Here is a 20,161-nt window from a genome sequence, read left to right on the forward strand (position 1 = left end):
TCTTAGGTGACCCTTGCGCCTCAAATTGCCTGGGTCACAGACTTTGGATATCACTCATCAGACGTAGTTTGACCAAAAATGTAACAACTATATAGCAGAGTCTGGTGGCTATGCTGTATTTTTCTCTATTAAAATCTGAATTCATTTAATAAATTGCAAACTGTAGCCCCATGTCTAATGTACAAAGTGACTATTTTATACAACTCCTCTTCCCTAGAACAGAAGCATATGGATGCCTCAGAAGTAAAGTTAGGGTATATATGTATTTTTTCAAGTTCAGTATCAAATAAATGTTTGTTTTCCTTTTGACTGACAGGCCATAAACTATAATTACTACTATTCATTGAATGCCTGGCTGCTGCTGTGCCCCTGGTGGCTGTGTTTTGATTGGTCAATGGGCTGCATCCCCCTCATTAAGTCAGTCGGTGACTGGAGGGTAATTGCACTAGCAGCACTCTGGTTCTGCCTAATTGGGCTAATATGCCAAGCCCTATGCTCCGAAGACAGTCACAAGAGAAGGTAAGAGGCAGCACTGAATTTTAACTTCCACAGTGGGTTGAGTCAGAAGCATTTTGCTAAATGCAGCACTGATCATTTTAACGATTTTGCAGAAGTAATGTCTAAGGACATTTATGCCTAGGATGAGTTCATCCATTTAGAATCCATTGCTGGCTTCGACTAGTAGGGAGTGAACTTGGAAGAGGGGGGATTGGATGACTGCTTTATCTCCCCCTCCCCCTTTTCTGTGAAGTAGCATTTTGAGATCCTTTTCTCAGTAGGTGGTAAAGAGTAATTTATGGTCAGAACAGAGTGTAATTGATGTGTGCTGTGCCCATTATTTCACAATTCTCCTTCAGAAAACCCTGGTGGATGCTATAGTGATTCCTTCTGTTGTTGTTTGGTACAAAATAAACTGCTGCCCCAAAGAGACTATATTCTTTCTCACCAAAATAAGAGGAAAAAAAGGTATTGAGAAAATAATTGGGGGGAAAACAAATGCGTTTCATGAGAAAGAAAACTATTTAAGGTGATTTCTTTTACACGTAAGTATTTATGGAATTAGATTTAGTAATTTCTCAAAATAAATTAAGTTTTAGATCTACCTATGTCTAAAATTGATTTATAATTCTAAAAGGTCAACAAACTTTTGTCCCAGTTCACTTACACATGTGCAATAAGGATTTATTTTTAAAATACTGTAGACACAGGGTCCAGGATGGAGCCGCCAAATTTGATTTAGCTTCCCAGTTCATCCTCTTGTGTCATGAGGGATATTAGAAATGATAGCCTAGTTCCAAAAGTGTTTCATTGCTAGCTTTCTTTTTACTTGATTGAAATTGGAGATGACGTAGTCCCCAAAATGATATTAGTTTATTTCAGATTTTAAAAAGTTTAAACTAGTTAAGTATTATTATTTCTGTTATATTTGAAGATGGGGGTCCCCATGAAAACTATGTTGGACTAATTAAGACCAGTTTCCACTGGGCTATTCAATACCTATGTGGTTTGAAGTGTAGTTAAGAAATTAAGAGTAAGTGAATTAATAAGGCCTCACACATGTCATCATTCTAACCTTACGGATATAAATAGTGCAACTTATAAATTTTAGCCTTCTCTATGATGTTAAGTGCCTTAGTAAGATTTTTATGTCTTATCCTAATACTGCCAGGCTAAACCCTCTCTACTGATGACAACTTTTTGCTGCCGATAATACCTTTTCTCAACTTATGGCTTGAGGAAGAAAAGTCTTTAATATTATTTTAATGTTCAGTAGGACATTTTTTTAAGAAGTCTGAAAATAGCCGTTTTAAGTACTTTTCATTTTCCAGGATCCTTACACTGGGCCTGGGATTTCTCATTATCCCATTTCTTCCTGCAAGTAACTTGTTCTTTCGAGTGGGATTTGTGGTGGCGGAGAGAGCTCTCTACCTCCCCAGTGCTGGATACTGCATGCTGCTGACTCTTGGATTTGGAGCTCTCAGTAAACATACTAAGAAAAAGGTACTGGCCAAGAGGGGTGCCATTCATAACCAAGACGTTTAGATGGATTTTCCTACTGACATTTAGCATCTCTCTCTATTCTTAAGAAACTAATTGCTGCTCTCATACTGGGGATTTTATTCATAAACATGCTGAGATGCATGATTCGTAGCGGTGAGTGGCGGAGTGAAGAACAGCTTTTTAGAAGTGCCCTGTCTGTGTGTCCTCTCAATGCTAAGGTATGTTAACTGCCATGTTTCTTTAGAAAGACCTTACTAGGAAATGTGTTGAGTTCAACCACTGAAGAAGAAGGTTTACCTTCAGACAGAATCTAGCATAATACCATACTTGGGTTTTTCTTTGTTTTTTGTTTTATGATTTTGATAAAATTTATTAAAATGCTCCTTAGCCAAAATAATTCAAAAGACATTGTTAAAACCAGAAAATGTCAGTGAAACAACAGATTACTTAGATGAGGTTTTACTCATCTTCCAGTTGGTCTGCTTACCTTTTGAGGTGCTAACAACACACATCAGTCTGGGGCTGGGGGCTGGGGCACACAGTTGAACTATTTAAAGCACATTTTTCAAAACACGAGCTGAACTTCAGTGTCTTTGCCTATAAAGGGAAGTGTAATGCCTCTCTCCTGGGTTTGTTATGAGGCCTTAATGAAATATGGTGTCTTAAGTGCCCTAACAAGGTAGTTAGAACATAGTATGTGCTGAAGAAATGTTAGCTTTCTTAGGCTCACGTTAGTCTTGGTTGTAGCATTAAATGATGAGAAGGGAATGTTACTTGCTCAAAATGGGATGCCAAGGGGCTAGGTAGTAGAATTTCTGTTAATATAGATCATTATTATTACTAAACAATGATTCATTCTCTCTTGGGTTGTCAGAAGTGGATACTACATAAGCGATCTTCAGGGGGTTAAAAAAAGAGCTCTTTGGAGGGCAGTCTCATTTTTACATTCTAAATTTTAGAAAAAACAATAATTTTTCTTAGATAAAATTATATAGATAAATCTAATGAATAGTCGACATGGTGACTTTGAAGCAAAGAATAGTCTTAAAGGTACTGACTCCTTGTTTGTCTTTTTCTTGGATTAAAAAACCTTGTTCACGTTTTATAGTTAAGAGACTTGAATGAAAGAGTGAATTACTTCAAACTTTTGTGGTTAATTTGATTTGTCAACCTATCCATTTGTTTTATGCTACTAAAATTAAATTGCCTATGATTTAATTTCATAAATGTTAATAGATTTGCTTTATTTTTACTTTTCTATTTGAATAGCAGTAATTACCCCTTCTGTCTATATAGTTCTTCCCCACAAGGAACTCAGATTTCATTGTAGAGGCTCTATAATTAATCTCCATTATCCTCCCTCTAAGGTTTTTAGAGAGAGGGTATTATTTTCTTTATTTTTCCAAATGGGAGAAACTGAGGCATAGAAAAATGGAGCCGAGGTTATCTAGGTTAGTAATCTATGTGGCTAGATAGAGGCCTGTTATGGCGCAGTGCCCAGGTTACTCTAGAAGATGGGGAGGATGGCAATGGGACATATGTGATGTCTGAGCCTCTCCGTCTGCCCTAGTAATGTGACTTCATATGTTGTAGGCTAGAAAACAAAGAGCATGCACGCAATTATATGTCTGTTTCTGTAGTTTTCTCTCTTTAATTTAAAACAAGTGTACTTAGGAGACCTCATGTTTCAAAATGGACCTAGTGATAATAGTTTGTTCTAAGAATTTTTTCAGGAATACCATTCATTCAGCATGAGCAAAATAGAGTTTTTGTTTTGTTTTGTTTTTACTTCCTCTATAAACTGAAATGAAGTAAAATTATCTTTACGTCTTTTTTTGGAAAAAATAATGTTGATTTCAGGGAAAAGATTTCATCAGGAAGACACTGGTTTCATTCAACTCCAGTACAGGAGACACATTTTCTGTGCTAGATCCACTTTATATTCATTGAATATTAACTAAGCAATTGACACCTGGCTCTAGACTAGGCCCAGATTTACAAACTGAGACTTGTCTTTCTCAAAAGATTGCAATATCCATGTAGGTAGTACTGGTTTGTGGTCTGCATTTCAATTACCCACAGTGCCTTACTTTGGTAGGTGCTCTATATTGGTGATTTAATCAAGCCAAACGGAAATTAAATTCCTCGAGCCTACTATAGATGAGATACCAAGAATCTAATTATATTTAGTCGTGTTTAGTTTTTTAAGGCTTTAAAGTATATGGCACTTTATATCAACTCTGTGATACAATTCTAAGGTCTTTTAACAGTGAGATATTTCCACAATGAGATATTTCCTTAAGGCGTGATCCAGAATGGACTAGAGGATTTTGTCCATGTTTATATGTTTAAAACATTTTAAGTTTAACATCAACCGTCGGCAGAATATTTGAAACAAACTGGTTTTAGTGCTGGTGTTAAAAGTACCTTCCATTATTGATGCTTTTACTTTGTTTGCATTTACATGTCATTGAGTTGCAGTGGTGATTTTATCTGTGGCTTCTGTGCTGGTTCATTGCTTTGGCATGTATCACAAAGGCTAGAGGGAAAGTTCAGGAATAAATAGGCTTTTCAATCTTTTACCTTTCATGGAAACAAAAATCACTCATTCTTTAAACACTTTTAAGTAAACTGTTTGTCAGGGTTGTTTGTTTTATATTTTTTACAATAGGTTATCTAGGCAGCTGTCTTCTGTTCAAATACTTTGCTTCATATAATCCACAGGTTAAGGCTGGCCTCTGGACAGACCTCTTTACCAGTCCTTAATTTTGGACACCTTGCCTTCTGGGGCTGTATCAGACTTTTAACTAGTTCCATTGAAATAACTGCAGTCTGAATTTCCAGAGTCTCCCCTGATTTTCTGGTCTCTGGCTTTCAGGGTATATAACAGAGGGTGTATAACAGAACACCGTCTGTGCTGCAGAGGGCACTTGAACTCTTTGTGTGAGCTTTTTATTGAGAAAACAGAATTTCCCCATAACAAAGGAAAGCAGCAGGAGCTCAGGGGCGGAAGAGGCGGGAGTGTTGAAGTCTGTGCAGAGCTGTATTTGTATTCTGGGGACCACAAGCGCATCACTCACAGATCGGATTCTCCAATTCCGTTCTTTTGTGTGTGGGAGAGGAGGTGAAGTAACACTTCCAGTCTGGGGCTAGGGGAGGCATAAATCAAACCATTTGGAGCATACTTTCCAAAACGTGTATTCGACCATAGCATTAAGTAGTTTCCAGGCTATAATTTGAAGATGATAATACCTATGAGTGGACAATAATTTGGTTCAGTTTAAATTATGCAGTGTGCTGCTCAGTAGTACACATTTCCATCACCTGTAGTATCCCTGCTTGTGCTTCCTTTTGTTAGATAAGGTAAAAATAAATATGTAGCCTTTAAAATCGGCAGTTAAAAACAAATCTCTGTTACATATGTACTTAAAGAATATCACTCATACTGCTCCATACCCTTCCAGAAATATTAGGATTTTCGAAAATGTGCTCTAACTGTAGCTTAAGATTGATGAGGCAGGGTATGGTGATATTTTCAGAAGGGATTTTGTAGTGTTCCGAGTAATGCTAGTCGAATATGTTCAAACAATTATTGTATTTCACGATATATTAGTTCGCTATGACAAAATACCACAGATATATGGTGGCTTAAACAACAGAAATCTATGTTCTCACAGTTCTGGTGACCTGAAGGCCAGGACCACTGTGTCAGCAGGGTTGATTTCTCTAAGGCCTCTCTCCTTGGCTTACAGATGGCCCCCTTCTCGCTGTATCCTCACATGGCCCATCTTCTGTGCACACACATTTCTGATATTTGTGGGTCAGAATTTTCTCTTCTTGTAAGGACACCAGTCAGATTGGATTAGGGCCACCCTAAGGACCTCGCTTTAACTTAATGACCTCCTTAAAGACCCCGTCTCCTAATCCAGTCACATTCTGAGGTGCTGGAGTTTAGGACTTCAACATATGAATTTGTGGGGATACGATTCATCCCGTAATACACAAAAAAGACATTTTACTTTAAGAAAAGTAATAGATGGTATGATTGAGTAAGTCTAGAAATCACCATTAGTTGGTCCATCTATAACCACCCTAATAAAAGGGTGAGAAGAAACATAGGCTTTGGATCCTGTGTTCAGATTCAGCACCAGAAACTTAGGTAAGCTGCCTAACAACACTGGAGCAGCCCCTCAACTTGGAAGGGAGGGCGATAGAGCATCCTGTCAGGACTGCTCTGAAGAGGAGAGACTATATGTATTCTGTGCTAACCCTTGCACTGGTTCATGGTGACCATCAGCACCTGCTCACTGCTGGTGTTTCTGTTATTGCTATTAGTCACGCTTAACACACTCAATTGATAGAATTTCTATAGCATCTCTCCTGAGATTACTATTGGCCTTTACATGGTAAGCCTCCAGGAGGAGCTTATGATCAATAAATACTTTTGATAATAGTTCTTATGAGTCAGTTTTGCTGCCCTGGTCTTAGTTTAGGCCCCAACTCCTTTCCTTGTAATTTATTCTGAGCCAATGTACTCCTGAGAAGATGCCATAAGTTGGCCACCCTGGTGCCTTCACATTAAGATGACCTGAGAATTTCTAGTCGGTTTGCAGCTGTGAGTCCTATTTCATCTAGTCTTCTTTAACACTCTCTTCAATTATTAAAAGTTCTCTTCTTTAGAAAATTGAGGTAAAAGTCTCATAACATAAAATTAATCATTTTAGTTCTTTAAAAATTAAAAATAGAATTACCACATAACCCAGCAATTCCACTTCTGGGGATATATACACACATATATCTCCAAAGGAATTGAAAGCAGGATCTTAAAGATATATTTGAACATCAATGTTCATAGTGCATCAGTCACACTAGCCAAAAGGTGGAAGCAACCTAAGTGTCCATCAACAGATAAATGGATAAACAAAATGTGATATATCGATACAATGGAATATTATTCAGCCTTAAAAAGGAAAGCAATTCTGACACGTGCTACAACTTGGATGAACTTTGAGGACATTATGCTAAGTGAAATAAGCTAGCTACAAGAAGACAAATATTATATGATTTCACTTAGATGAGGTATCTAGAGTAGTCAAATTCATAGAAACAAAATGCAAAATGGTGGTCACCCCCAGCCCTAGTGGGGGACAGATGTGTAAGAGAGGAGGGGGAGTCAAGGGTTTAGCAACAAAACCAGCGTAGCTTCCTAACTTTCTAGTTTTCTCTCTTAAGTTCCTTAGTTAAATACCCTTCTGTTATACTTTAGTGGTATCATCTGCTTGTTACTGCTGTCTTTGAATCTTTTCTTACAGAGTGGGAATTAAAGCACAAGCAAGCCCCTGGCAGAGCCTCTGTAGGGCTTTACCTAAAGTTCTGGTGGGTGGTCCTTTTTTTTTTTAATACCATTACCTTTTGTTTTCAGTTAGAAGATATGATAGGTATCACTGCTCTGAACAAAGAAGTCTATCAGCTGATGGCCAAGTTTTTATCTATATTTACAGGTTCACTACAATGTTGGCAAAAACCTGGCAGATAAAGGCAATCAAACTGCTGCCATCAGATATTACCGGGAAGCTGTGAGGTACTGCAAGCATCTTGTCTCATTTATATACATGTCTTGTTTTAACTTTCTAGGGTTAAAAACCTGTCCCCTTAAAGACTCCAAGTTTAAGATATCTTTACCAATTTCTGAGGGTTTAGTAAAAACTACTGAGTGTTAACAGACAGCTTGGTTTCTCTCTCCACTTTCAGATTAAATCCTAAGTACGTTCATGCCATGAACAATCTTGGAAATATTTTAAAAGAAAGGAACGAGCTACAGGAAGCAGAGGAGCTGCTGTCTTTGGCTGTACAAATACAGTAAGCATTGTTTTTATAATTATGCTAGTGGCAAAGAAATGAGCTCCTACATTCTGGGGTCTAAGACTTTCTTTTCTTTGTTTGCCTTTTTAAAATGCTCTTCCAGGCCTGACTTTGCTGCTGCATGGATGAATTTAGGCATCGTGCAGAACAGCCTGAAACGGTTCGAAGCAGCCGAGCAAAGTTACCGGACAGCGATCAAACACAGGAGGAAATACCCAGATTGTTACTACAACCTCGGGCGTTTGGTAAGTGTATGATGGCCTTTAGATGCAAAAGAAAAGCTTGTATTTTTCTTTATTTATAATAAAATTATGGTAGTAACACCCCTCCTAGCACTTTCCATCGTATAAAGTTCTTTCACATAGATTTATCTCATTTGAAATTAGCTGTTTGATTTCCTTATATTTTACTTTTAAAGGTCTAATTAAAGAACAGTCCAACCTGAATTAGCTAAGAGATCACACAGGCAATAGGTCAAACCAGGCAATAAATTACAATTTTTAAAGTCCCTTGTGCCCTGTAAAACAGTACTCCAAGTGGTAACTTCCTGGTAAACATCAGTTTCTCTGTTTTTAAAACACAAATAAAAACTGAGATTAACAAAACAAACACATAACGTGATTTCTGAACTTCCATCTTCTTCCAGGGACAGCTCCCTGCACCCCAGGTTATTCCTGTGTGATAACTGTTCTCCCCGAAAAAGAATTCTGAGGAAGGCACAAGATTTATATGAAAGAGTTTTGAGATTATTCAATGGAAATAGGAAATAATGTGTTCCATGGTGACTTTCTTTTTTTTTAGTTATTGACAAAATATAAAGATACGATTTCTGTGATTTTCTTTTTCTAATTATTTATTTATTTATTCAAATAAATATTATAGCAAAAACTATACATTAAGTTCAATAACCTTAAAATCTGAAAACATATTGCTAAATGATGGTGAAACAGATTCTGTCATTGTTTCTGAAAAGCTTCTACGAGGATACATAGCTTAATTATTATAGCTCTTGATTTTTTTAATAAAGAAAATTACCACATACCAATGAGGTGATGGAGGTGGTAACCATCCTTATTGTGGTCATCATTTTGTAACATATGTGTATCAAATCATCACATAGTACACCTTAAGCTTACATATATTATTTGCCCATTATATCTCCATAAAACTGAGGGGAAAATGACTTAGCCACAAATAGCAAAATTCTTTAAATAAGATGGTTATAGTCTCCCTTCAATCAACCCTTTAGTTTTGACTACAAGAAGCCAAATATATGTTCCTAATATATTTAGTTTTTATATTTAATAAAATCGTTAAGGGAAAAACTTTTAGCTCATTTTAGCCAAACCAAAACATATGTATAGTGATGTGATTTTTAAAAGAAGTTTGTATATAATTTTCCAGATTTTATCTAGCCTACCTCACAGGTGGGATTGCACCAAAGTTGTTTTAAAGAGATGCCTGTTTATCCTTATTTTAGAGACCTGAAGCCTCATGGTCTTGTGTTATCAAGACCAGTGGTTCCAAAAACTGGTTGTACATCCAAGTCATCCCACCCTACATCAGATTTAGGGAATCAAAAGCCCCACAGGGGATCTGTATTTACAAAAACAAGCCAACAAAATTCCCTGAGTGATTCCAGTACCCTGTTATTGGCCCTGCATTTGGAAAGCAGATCTGTCTGAACATTGAGCTGACTGCCAGGTCAGAGCAGAAAGACTGGGGAGAGCAACCTAGAAAACATGAACTGCTTTAAGTTTATGGGAAAACCAGTCTTCAGTTGTACCATGATGGGACTGTGTTTGGTCTTCACTGCTTGTTTCTAGACTGGGTAGCCATGATTGTGTGAATTGAGGAAGGTAGAATTTTGTGAATGGAAGACACAAGGTGGCAAGAACAGGTGGCTAAAGATGAAATTTTGCCTCTCACACTCTGTGCTTTAAATGGGTAGATGCTGCTTGTATTATAAATTTTGAAGTGGCTTGCATGTTTTTATTCAAAATATAGAAAATATGGTTCAGTTATGATATATCATAGAAAGATACCATCTCTATATACTTGTGTGAACAAGAGAAATTATTTCTCCCTGGAAACAGAGGGAAGGTGGCAGTAATGTGACTGAGCCTTGGAACAGCACAATGTTTGAACAAGGAAGATTGATATTCTTGTTGTCCCATGTAGCTTTCTCTGAAGCCACTTACCTTGTATGCATTTCTTTTACGTTTTATGTGTGCTTTATGATCTAGTTACATACTTTGATGTTGAAACAGCTTTCTCTATGAAACCTGAATTTTTGAAGAGAGGTAAAACTATTCTAGTGACAAACCGTTGTAGGAGATAAAAAAAATCTTTCTCCTCTACCCTCCTGGGTTCTCTGACTGGAGTGATGCAAATTAGACTGACCACAGACAGATTAACAAAACAACAGTTTATTAACATATGCAGTGAGCGTCCATACTCTGGAGAAACTCAGTGATGAGTAACTCAAAAGGGTGGTCTGAACTTGGGCGTACCTAGCATCTTAACAAAGAACAATACGTTTATAGAGAAGTGACAAGACAAAGAGATTTTAGATTCCCAAGGGTGGCATAAGTATATGGGGGAAACTAATGAAATGAGGTTTGTTTGTGTAAGTATGTCTTCCTCATGGCCTTAAAGCTTCCCCAGAAGAAAGGATTTATGGCAGTCCTCAGTTCCCAGAAATTGCTACTTTTAGTCAGATTAAGGAGGCTTTAGTAAAGCTTCTTTCTGTATCTGTTGAATCTCAAATGCTTTCAGTGCAATATTCTTTATGCCAAAATGGTATATTTGGAGTGACATATTTTGATCCCCTACATTGTTCTCTCTGGGGAGGGGAAGGTGGAAAGACAGTAAAACTTCACCATATGATATAAGTAGAAACCAAAAAATTCAATCACATGCAAAGTAGAGTGGACCCTTGCAGAGTTAATGAAGTCAGAATAAGGACTAGGTGGGGGATGGGAGCAAATTGGGTTTTATCTGAATCCTTGCATTGGTGGTTACTGCAGGTGTTACTGTCTCTATTTACTGTGTCTATTATACTAGTACTTGCATGGCATATACTTGATATCCACATGAATTCTTTCATTTTTTTTCTTCTTCGGAGGTAGCTCTTCTTTTAGATCATTTCTTGAAAAGTGATTGTATCTGCAGCCTTCTAGGCTATGCTTTAAAGTTCTAATTTTTAACAGTCTTATTCCTTCCCCTAGTAGCTGCCTGTCACTGCAATTCCTTGAGATTTGGATATAGAGAATTTATGTTAAATGACCCTTCCGTAAGAGCTATAACCCAAGAAAGGAGGATGGAATATAAAATACAGGATTTCATCCTGTGCTCCAGTCCTGGAATTCATTCCTACTTTCACACAGAAGATAATGTGTAGTATTAAATAGCTCAAGAGCTTGTACTGCTCTGTGTGTATATTGTTTACTAATTATGCTACCGTGAAATGATCTTCCTATGTTCCCTTCTGCCAACTGTTCTTGCTTATTGAAAGATTTTGCTCTCCATTGTTGTTTAATTATCCAGCTTTTGCCTGCTTGACAGCTTAAAAGCCTTAAGAGCTTAATCTTTAACAGCTCAACCAACACATTTATATATTGGTGAATAAGGGGAACTTAATAACTTTAAAAAAAGTTTCTCTTTAAGAAACATCCTTAGTCATTGTTTAGTAATGGGAGACAGAAATGTGTTTTGATTTTTGGACCCAAATAAGAAGGGAATATATAATGCTACTCTCTTGTGAAATAGAAATTGGCAAGAACTGGTTTATTTGGGACACGTAACTGATATTAGAGAACTATAGTAATAGTGACTGGAGATATTACTAGAGACAATTCATTTTGCAAGGACTAATTGTATCAGTCAGGATCCATTCAGGAAAACAGAAACCCTGCTAATAAGTATTTTAAATAGAGAAGATTCAGTACAGGAAATAGGTTGGACAGTTGGTGGAAGGCTAGAAGAACAAAAATAGAAAGGTGATATTAGCTCAGAGATTAACAGGAAACCCTGTAGTGTAGAGTTGGGGGAACAAATGAGAGGAAGTAGTGCCACCAGAATTTAGGAGCTCAGAGAAGGGGCCACCATCTCAGGACCTACAACAACCTTAAGAGCTTAGATCATGAAGGAAGGCCACTGCTTTTTGCCTTGGGAATGTGGAGGAGGGGATATAGCCACTTCAGAGACACTGCCAAGGAACAGAAAGGAGAGACTGAGGGTGGGGAAGTGGAGGAAGGCGTTACTGCCCTATTCCTACCACCTGATGGTCACCTGTGACTCCTATTGACAGAAACTTAACAAGGAGCCAAGTAGCAAAGGACTCTGGGAAATGTAGTTTGCAGAATATAGAACGACAGGCATGGGACCAATCGGTAAATAACATGCACATTACCCATCTACTTTCTGGATGGGTAGTTCTTGCTAAATCACCATTTTTTCTCTGCTTCCCTTACAGTGCTTATTCACTTTGTATAAAAGCTATAAGAAGGGTGAAGGTCAACAGAAAATAAAAGTAAATTTTAGTCTCTTGTTATTCTTTAATAAATAGTAATAATAATAATAGTAATGGCAAAATATGTAAAGAATTTTGTTGCATAAATGAAGCTATGTTGGTTTTCTTGGGCTTGTTAGAAAGAACGTAACCACAGATAGTGTCTACTCAAAATTATGTCACTTCCTGGAGAAATTGACTGAGAAATCAGTGGGAACATCAAATATAGAGACAATTAAATGTTGATATAATTAGCAGCCTAAATTATTTTAAGGTTTTGAACTTTTCATACCATTTCCTTATTTAAGGACTAAAATATAGAAACTTGAGTTTCTGAGTCTCATGAGAAATTCTGACATCTTTAGCAAATGGATATTCGTAAATGTTTCCATAATTCATTAAATCTTTTGTGCATAATATGCCACCTATTTGCTATGTGGGTCATAGGACAAGTCAAAATGTTTCTGTTGTGTAATGAAAAGACAGATTTGACAGTAAGTAAGGAAATAGCCTTAAACTCTGATGAATTGTTATCATTTGTACTTTTTGCAGAGTTAAAGTTCATTCAGATGAGATGTGCATTTGAACTGAGTTAAAGAGGGCACGAGGGTCACCTGCTAAAAAAATCTATCACTTTCTCCCTTTGCAGGCTTTTATTAATTATGCAAACTGAGGACCAGCCATTTTGTATTCTGTTATTAATGTTAAACAGCATTCCTTTTAAAAAGAAAGCAACAGATAACTCTTTCTTTCCTAAGGGAGGCAAATAGGCCCCACGTGTCCAGAGCTTTTATATCAACCACGTAAGACTTTTCCCAGAAGTTTGCAATGTCTCATCTACTGATAGATTTTTATGAAGCTTGGATGTAGGCAGGAGGAAGCTACTAGACTTCTTCACAAGGTGAATTTGACAAATTTAGCTTGTAATCACATTAAATATTTCGTTTACCCTTAAATTACAATTTACCAAAGATGGACAGTGTGGTCTTTCTAGAAAAATACTAATGATTAGGTTTTTAACTTATCTCTCTTCAGTAGTCTGAAATACAATTTGACACCTGGCATTGCTAAGTTATGGGTTGTAGTTAAGAGATCGTAGGCTCGGGAGCTGGACTTCCTGGTTCTAAACCCTGCTCTGCCATTTCTAGATGTATAACTTTGAATAAGTTAATTTATCTGTGCCTCATTGCTTCATCTGTAAAATGGGGATAGCTATGTGCTTCATTCAGATTATTTTGAGGATTAAATGAGTAATATGAAAAATTAGAAGCTTAATATATACAGGTTAGGTTTTGTTTGATTTTGGTTTGGTTTGGGTAAATCTTGGATAGTAAGCAAAAAACATTGGAATACTGATATCTTGGGGTCTGTGCTTTATTTTCAGTATGCAGATCTTAATCGTCACGTGGATGCATTAAACGCGTGGAGAAATGCTACTGTGCTGAAACCAGAACACAGTTTGGCTTGGAACAACATGATCATACTCCTTGATAATACAGGTATAGAAAAGTGAATTAAATAAATCCGAGGAAATTCTTTTATGGTACAGAACCATTGAATAATTAGGAAATATATAGATTATTGTTTTCTTCCTAGTTTATGTTAGAATTTTTTTTCAAAAATTATTATGGGATTCAATATTTTACATTACAAAAATGTCTATTCTTCTAGAAAAGGGAGTTTCCTTTGACATTTTGGGAATGTTTGGGAAAATGACACCACTTAAAATTGCATTGAGTAATGGGAAAGATGTATGCTAATACTTCATTTCTTCTGAAGCCTGTTATCTAGCCACCTTGCCCATCACCTAGGACACTAGAGGTACCCAAAAGTGAGCAAGAATGGCTTCTGAGCTTAGGAAGTGGAGGTACTAGGTCCATGCTTTAAATTTCATGGACTGCACTCAAAGGATATGCCCTCCAACCAACACTCAGAGTGTCTTATTTTAGATATATTGCTAATAGACTCGATGATCTGGTTTCTTAGCCCATAGCAGACTCTTTCAACTAGGAGTTACTCTGCTCCTTTAGTTTTAAAAATCCAAGCATCCTGTAAGAAGTGGTAGTATTAATTTGGCAGCATCTAAAGCTAGTAAGCCATCTAAGCCATGTGGAGAAGAGATATGCACTTGTTTCAAATGAAAGTATAGAATGTGTACTTCAATATAATAAATATTAAGTTATTCAAATGTTACTATGATATTCTTCAGACCTGTTTTCTCCAATTTGGGTATAATTGGTATCTGGAGAACAATTAAAACTAGGTTTTATATGCTCTTACGAAATGTAATCAGAAGTGTTGATACATTCTATCAGAATTGTGCTGAGCTGCAGTGACTTCCCAACTGATAGGATCCTTTGTGTACGTGTGTGTTACGCGTGTGTGTATTACACATTTTATGTTGATTTTTTTTCCCAGCCACTCTCCCAGAGCTTAGCTGAAGTTATTCTTCTTGAAGGACTTCTTCCTGTTCTTTCTTTTTATTCTTACTCCCTACCCACATTGAAATCTTGTGTTGCTTTCATAATATTCCCATGGTACTTATGCTTTCTTGTTTTGTGAGTCTCTTTTGTGTATGTTTTCTCTACCCAAGAAAAAGCTCTACTTTTCTACCACTGAGGGAGTAGGACAGTTTTTCTCTCATATATATATATATATAACATTATATATAATATGTATGTATATATGTATATATGATAAGTAAATGAAAGAACATATTAATAACTTTGGGATTTTCAAGTTATGCATGTTCCTTAGCATTAGGTTGCTCATTTAATGTTTTAATGATTTTCTTATTTTTTAACAAAATTGTTGATATCTATATTCATGAAGATGTTTATTTCAGCATCATACATAATAGTAAAAAACAAACAATCTAAACATTCAGCAATAGTACAATGAATTGTGATATTTCCACTTATGGCAATATTAAGCAGTCTTTGAAAATTATATTTTTGGATAAAGAGTAGCCACCTTGCCATCTCAGCTAGAACTCTATGTTGATTTTCTTTAGTAGTTAATTTATAATCATTGTATATAATCCACATAAGCTCTGTTAATTAGAGAGAGACCAAAATACTAGTAACACATTTTTTTTTTACTCTCAGGTAATTTAGCCCAAGCTGAAGCAGTTGGAAGAGAGGCACTGGGATTAATACCTAATGATCACTCTCTGATGTTCTCATTGGCAAATGTGCTGGGGAAGTCCCAGAAATACAAGGTATGTAAGCTATAGCTGTGATTTCTTGCAATTAATGCCAGCATCTGACAGAAGCCGTAAATATTACTTCTGCCCATTTAAATTCAGAATTAGGCCGAAATAGTGGTAGCAGTATACTAGTGTGGCTTGGTCATTTTGCTTCCTGGAGAAGTTGTCCAAAAGGTGGATTTGCAGGGTGAGACTCCGTGTTTGCTCTCATCAGAATTCACTACCCTTGCTCAAACATGGGGAGGAATGGAGAAGCCCAAAAATGAGGCACATCCTAGCAGATGCGTTTGATTCAGCCTCTTGCAGTTGGGCTAGAGCTCTGGGTTTTTCTGTAGGTACTGTCTTACAAAAGGACTAACAGCCTGTGGAGAATATAAGGCTGGTTCTCATTGCTTCCAAGTTTTTCTTCATCTAGAGTTAAGTTATAGGTCATCTGCAAGGCCCTAGAAGCTTCTGACCAATAAAGAACAGAAGATATTTAATCTGAGCTCTATCTAACTGGGCTCTCAGGGTTGACTAGAAGTAGACTGTGAATCAGAAGTTGCATAATTCCCTGTATATTGAAGGGAACTCAGTGTTCCTAATACTGGTGATCTTGAGCTTTAATCTGATATATTGGAATCACCAAGGGAGTATGTTAGAATATAGATGCCTAGAATCCTTCCCACAAGAGATTCTATCTTAGTCAGTTGCCTAAAGTCAAGGGATATGCAGTTTAACCAGCATCCCAGGTATCTAACACAGATATTACAGAAAATACTTTTAGAAGCAGCGCCTTAGTCCTTTTATGAGAGAAATATTTTCTTTCCAAGTCAGGGGCCTTATCTGATCTTGATGACACTAGGCCTAAAGGTAATGATTAATGTTATTTACTTCTCCTGTTCTGCTCATTAGATGTCATTATCAGTGTACTTTTCTATAATAATAGTAAGATATGTCAAGCCTTTCTCTCATTTTTGAATGTCAAGTTGTTTAATAGCTTCAATATACATTTTAGCATTTCTAGATTTTGCTCCAAAGATAACTTTTTGAAGGATTAAGTTTTATTTTTTATGGATCTACTCGTGTAGAGAGAGAAAGGAGGTAAGGAGGTCTAATGACCTCTCCTGCCATCTGTGTCATTCTGGGATAGGTCGGGAGCGTCCAGGGACCAGCTACAGCAAGTCTTCAGAATTCAGCTTATGTAATCATTGTATTGATTTTTCTGTCATCCCACAGCCTGTAAGCTAGAATTTCTATTAAGGTGATAGAACCTCAGTTTCATCTGGCTTCCAGTTCACATTGATCCTTTTTTTCCCAGATAAAGTAGAAAATACTCCATAAAACAAAATTGACAAATGAGTTTCCTATTTCTCTACACATTTTGCATCCTAATTGGCTAGGCCAGGGCACTGAGCCTAAGATAAGGAAACAGAGGATGAAATCTGAACTAAGGAACTTACCATGAGCTCTTCAGGAGTTGCCAAAAGGAGGGAGATGATGTTAAACCCTAAGCCATGACGTCAGCCACCAGCCCTCCCTTAATATATTTTTTAAAATCAAAAATTAAAAATTAAAAACAACAATTAATTCCTTCCAATGGAAGAAAAAAAATGATACTTGTTGCTATTAGCTACTTGTGGCCTGTCCTTGGCAGAGCACTAGGTGGGAATACTCCTACCTAGTAATGGGAGAGGAAAGTAACTTGTCAAAGTTTCCTAGCCCGGAAGATAGAAAAATGTTGACAAAAGAAGAGATGTCAGAAGAAAGAGCTGTTTTGGGGAGGATGGTGAATGTAAGTTAGACATGCTACCTCTCAGATAACAGTGGGGCAGCCCTGAGAGGATGAAGAGGCAACAAGGCTTATAGAGGTAGAGTGAGTGGTCCCTCCAGCTCAGCCATCATCCCGTCAGGACAGGAGTATTCCCACTTAAGTATTTGCTGTTTAAATTATCATCAATTTTTGATGAATCTCTTTAGTGAGCCTGGAGACTTCTTGAGGTCAGAGTCTTAAGTACCATTTGTGTATCTCTATTGCTGTCCAGCATACTGGTGGGCATTTATTAAGTGCCCCCATAGGAGCTGTGAAATGGCTGAATGCATCTCATATTTGGCTCTGAAATGTTCAAGCTTCCAGAATCTATTCTGAGATTTTGATGTGCCAAGCGAGTGTTCTTATTATACCCATGTGACTATTGGGAAACTTTTTATGCAAGCAGCCCTTTATGCTGAAGAGCACTTAACCACTCCTCCGTTTATTTATCTGTAAAATGGAGATGGTGATAAGAAAAAATGCACAATTTATAGCTATTAAATGGTAAATATATACATGCAATAATAATAATTTTAGTTTAGCGATCATTAAATAAAACTCTAAGGATCATTAAAACCTATTAGAATTTGTTACTTATTGCCATTTAATTTCTAATTTATGGTTAATGTGATAGAGCAAAAATACAAAAGTAATGTTTTTAGTACTTAAATTGTTACCTCTCATCCTAATTTCTCTTTCCACTGGCCCTGAAGTTTAAAAGCAGGTTATGTTTATAGAGCAGTTTCCTCAGCTCCAGACATTTATGCCACACCTTCATGAATTTCTCTTGGCCACATCTACATATTACTTTTCTTATTATTTACTTGACATCTTTCTTTAGAATTTTAACACAGATAAATAAAGTAGAAACATATTATTGCTATAAATATTAGGTAACTGAAAATAAAACAATTTTTTTTAAGTCTCAGGTAGATACTATTGCTGGCCAAGGCTCTGAGCCTGGGGGTTGCCTTCTCTTAGTTTCAAAGAGAGATTGGCAGGCAATGAAACTGTGACCCCCAAATCACCACCAAATGGAGACTTTTGTCCAGAATGAACCAGAAGAAAGGAAGGCATGTTGAAAAGGGAACTACTCTCTTCCTATGCAATACATGGTTTCAACTTTGTGTTGGACGACCCGTATCACCTTCCCTAGTTGGAGCAAGCTGCAGGGTGTCCCTTGTGAAACTCTGTCCTTAGTTTAAGGATACCGGTGTGGTGGTGTATCTACCCCGCCAGTCAGTGTGGCTCAAACAACCTCCAACTGCCTCGTCCTCTCTACCTAGATATTAAGACCCTCATTTGTCCCTTTGCAAGTCCTTTCTCTGTCTCACATGATGTCCTATACCTCTGTCAAATACATTTTGTCTGATACACTTCAGAAAATAATATATTATTTTCTCTTTCTGTTGATGAAAAAAATATCCCCAGTTTAAAATGTGAGTTTATGTATTTGTTCTTTGGCATATATCAGCTCATTACCTGAGTCTCTAAGCATCCACACACCTCCACAGAAGATCAGCTTGTGAACAGTTCATTGCTTTCCAGAACAGGGCTGCCCCACTGTTACCTGAGAGGGAGCATGTCTAACCCACACTCACCATCCTCCCCAAACCAGCTCTTTCTTTTGACATCTCTTCTTTTGTCAACATTTTTCTATCTGCCAGGCTAGGAAACTCTGACAGATTTTTTCCTCCCCCATGACTTTGCCCACCCTCTCATTCCTCCAACTCCATGCCACCCGGCCTCCTCATTACCCAGCCAGGGTTCAGGCCCTGTCTGGCCAAGAGCAGCAGCCCCTCCCTGTGCACACTGCCCTGAATACCAGTACATCCCCCAAACCTGACTGCAACTCCACATCATCCTGCACGATGTCCACACTCATGGAAATTTGAGAAATTAGTTAAATGAATCAAAAAGTGAATCTAGCATCTCCTAGCAAACTCCTAACTTGCTTTTTATCTCTAAATCAGTTCTCTCTAGTTAATACATTTGCACGTAAGGGAGCATTTTAAAGTAGATTTAGATTACTTGGGCTTCCTATTTCTCAAATTTTAGGTTTTAAATAGAAATATTTGAAAATCATCAGAAGCAGCACTACAACTTAGAAACCACTACAAATCTGTATAATCCATTTGATTTTTTTGCCCAACATATCTAAGATGGCGGGAAAATCTTAGGCTTCCTTGATGGAGTTTCAGCTACTGAAACTTGGAATGTAGGCGCTGACTTTGAAACGAGTTCTGAGAGTGATGTTTGATGGCATCCTATATGTTGTTCTGATATCTTTATTCAGTCCCTCTTGGGTGACACTTCTAAAATACAAATGTTCTCTTCCAGCTCTGTCTGAAAAGTGATGGTTTCAGAGATGTTCACCCAAATTCCCAACCTGTTTCTTAAGAATGTTACAGGCCATCATGGGATAAGGAAACTGGTCTTCTTATACTTTATAAAATGTATAATTCTGGAGCAGGAAGCCCACCTGGAAAAATTCACAAAAGGTGCAGCTAGAAGAAGCAAACCTTCCCCAGTACCACCAACTTTGATTATTTAAGCTTAGCGTTTGATGCTTGGCCCTTGAGGAACACGAACGTAGATAGCATGACTAGCTGCCCCCAGCAGGTATCGGCGAGAACTGTTAGGCACCTTTATTTCTCAGCAATGTGGTAGAAAGGGTCAAGCCAGCCAGCCATGGCCAGTAATGATCAGGCAAGGAAACACTTGGTCATGCTTCTTAGTGACCGCATTGGAAGTGAGTACTATGTGAAGGAAATGCAAGTCTACG

At 37.3% G+C, this 20,161-nt stretch overlaps 1 protein-coding gene across 1 annotated transcript in view; it reads left to right on the top strand.

Moving 5' to 3' along the window:
• Window positions 1-20,161, top strand: part of TMTC4 (transmembrane and tetratricopeptide repeat containing 4) — a 53,867-nt gene that overhangs the window by 30,468 nt on the left and 3,238 nt on the right. Inside the window, exons 8-15 of the mRNA XM_011363196.2 lie at window positions 317-519; window positions 1,830-2,001; window positions 2,088-2,219; window positions 7,503-7,582; window positions 7,753-7,860; window positions 7,967-8,108; window positions 13,761-13,875; window positions 15,484-15,596. Coding sequence (XP_011361498.1) covers window positions 317-519; window positions 1,830-2,001; window positions 2,088-2,219; window positions 7,503-7,582; window positions 7,753-7,860; window positions 7,967-8,108; window positions 13,761-13,875; window positions 15,484-15,596 — 1,065 coding nt within the window. The remainder of the gene's footprint in view (window positions 1-316; window positions 520-1,829; window positions 2,002-2,087; window positions 2,220-7,502; window positions 7,583-7,752; window positions 7,861-7,966; window positions 8,109-13,760; window positions 13,876-15,483; window positions 15,597-20,161) is intronic.

The sequence above is a fragment of the Pteropus vampyrus genome, unplaced genomic scaffold, assembly GCF_000151845.1.
Source record: "Pteropus vampyrus isolate Shadow unplaced genomic scaffold, Pvam_2.0 Scaffold83, whole genome shotgun sequence".
In the NCBI taxonomy this organism is placed as follows: Eukaryota; Metazoa; Chordata; class Mammalia; order Chiroptera; family Pteropodidae; genus Pteropus; species Pteropus vampyrus.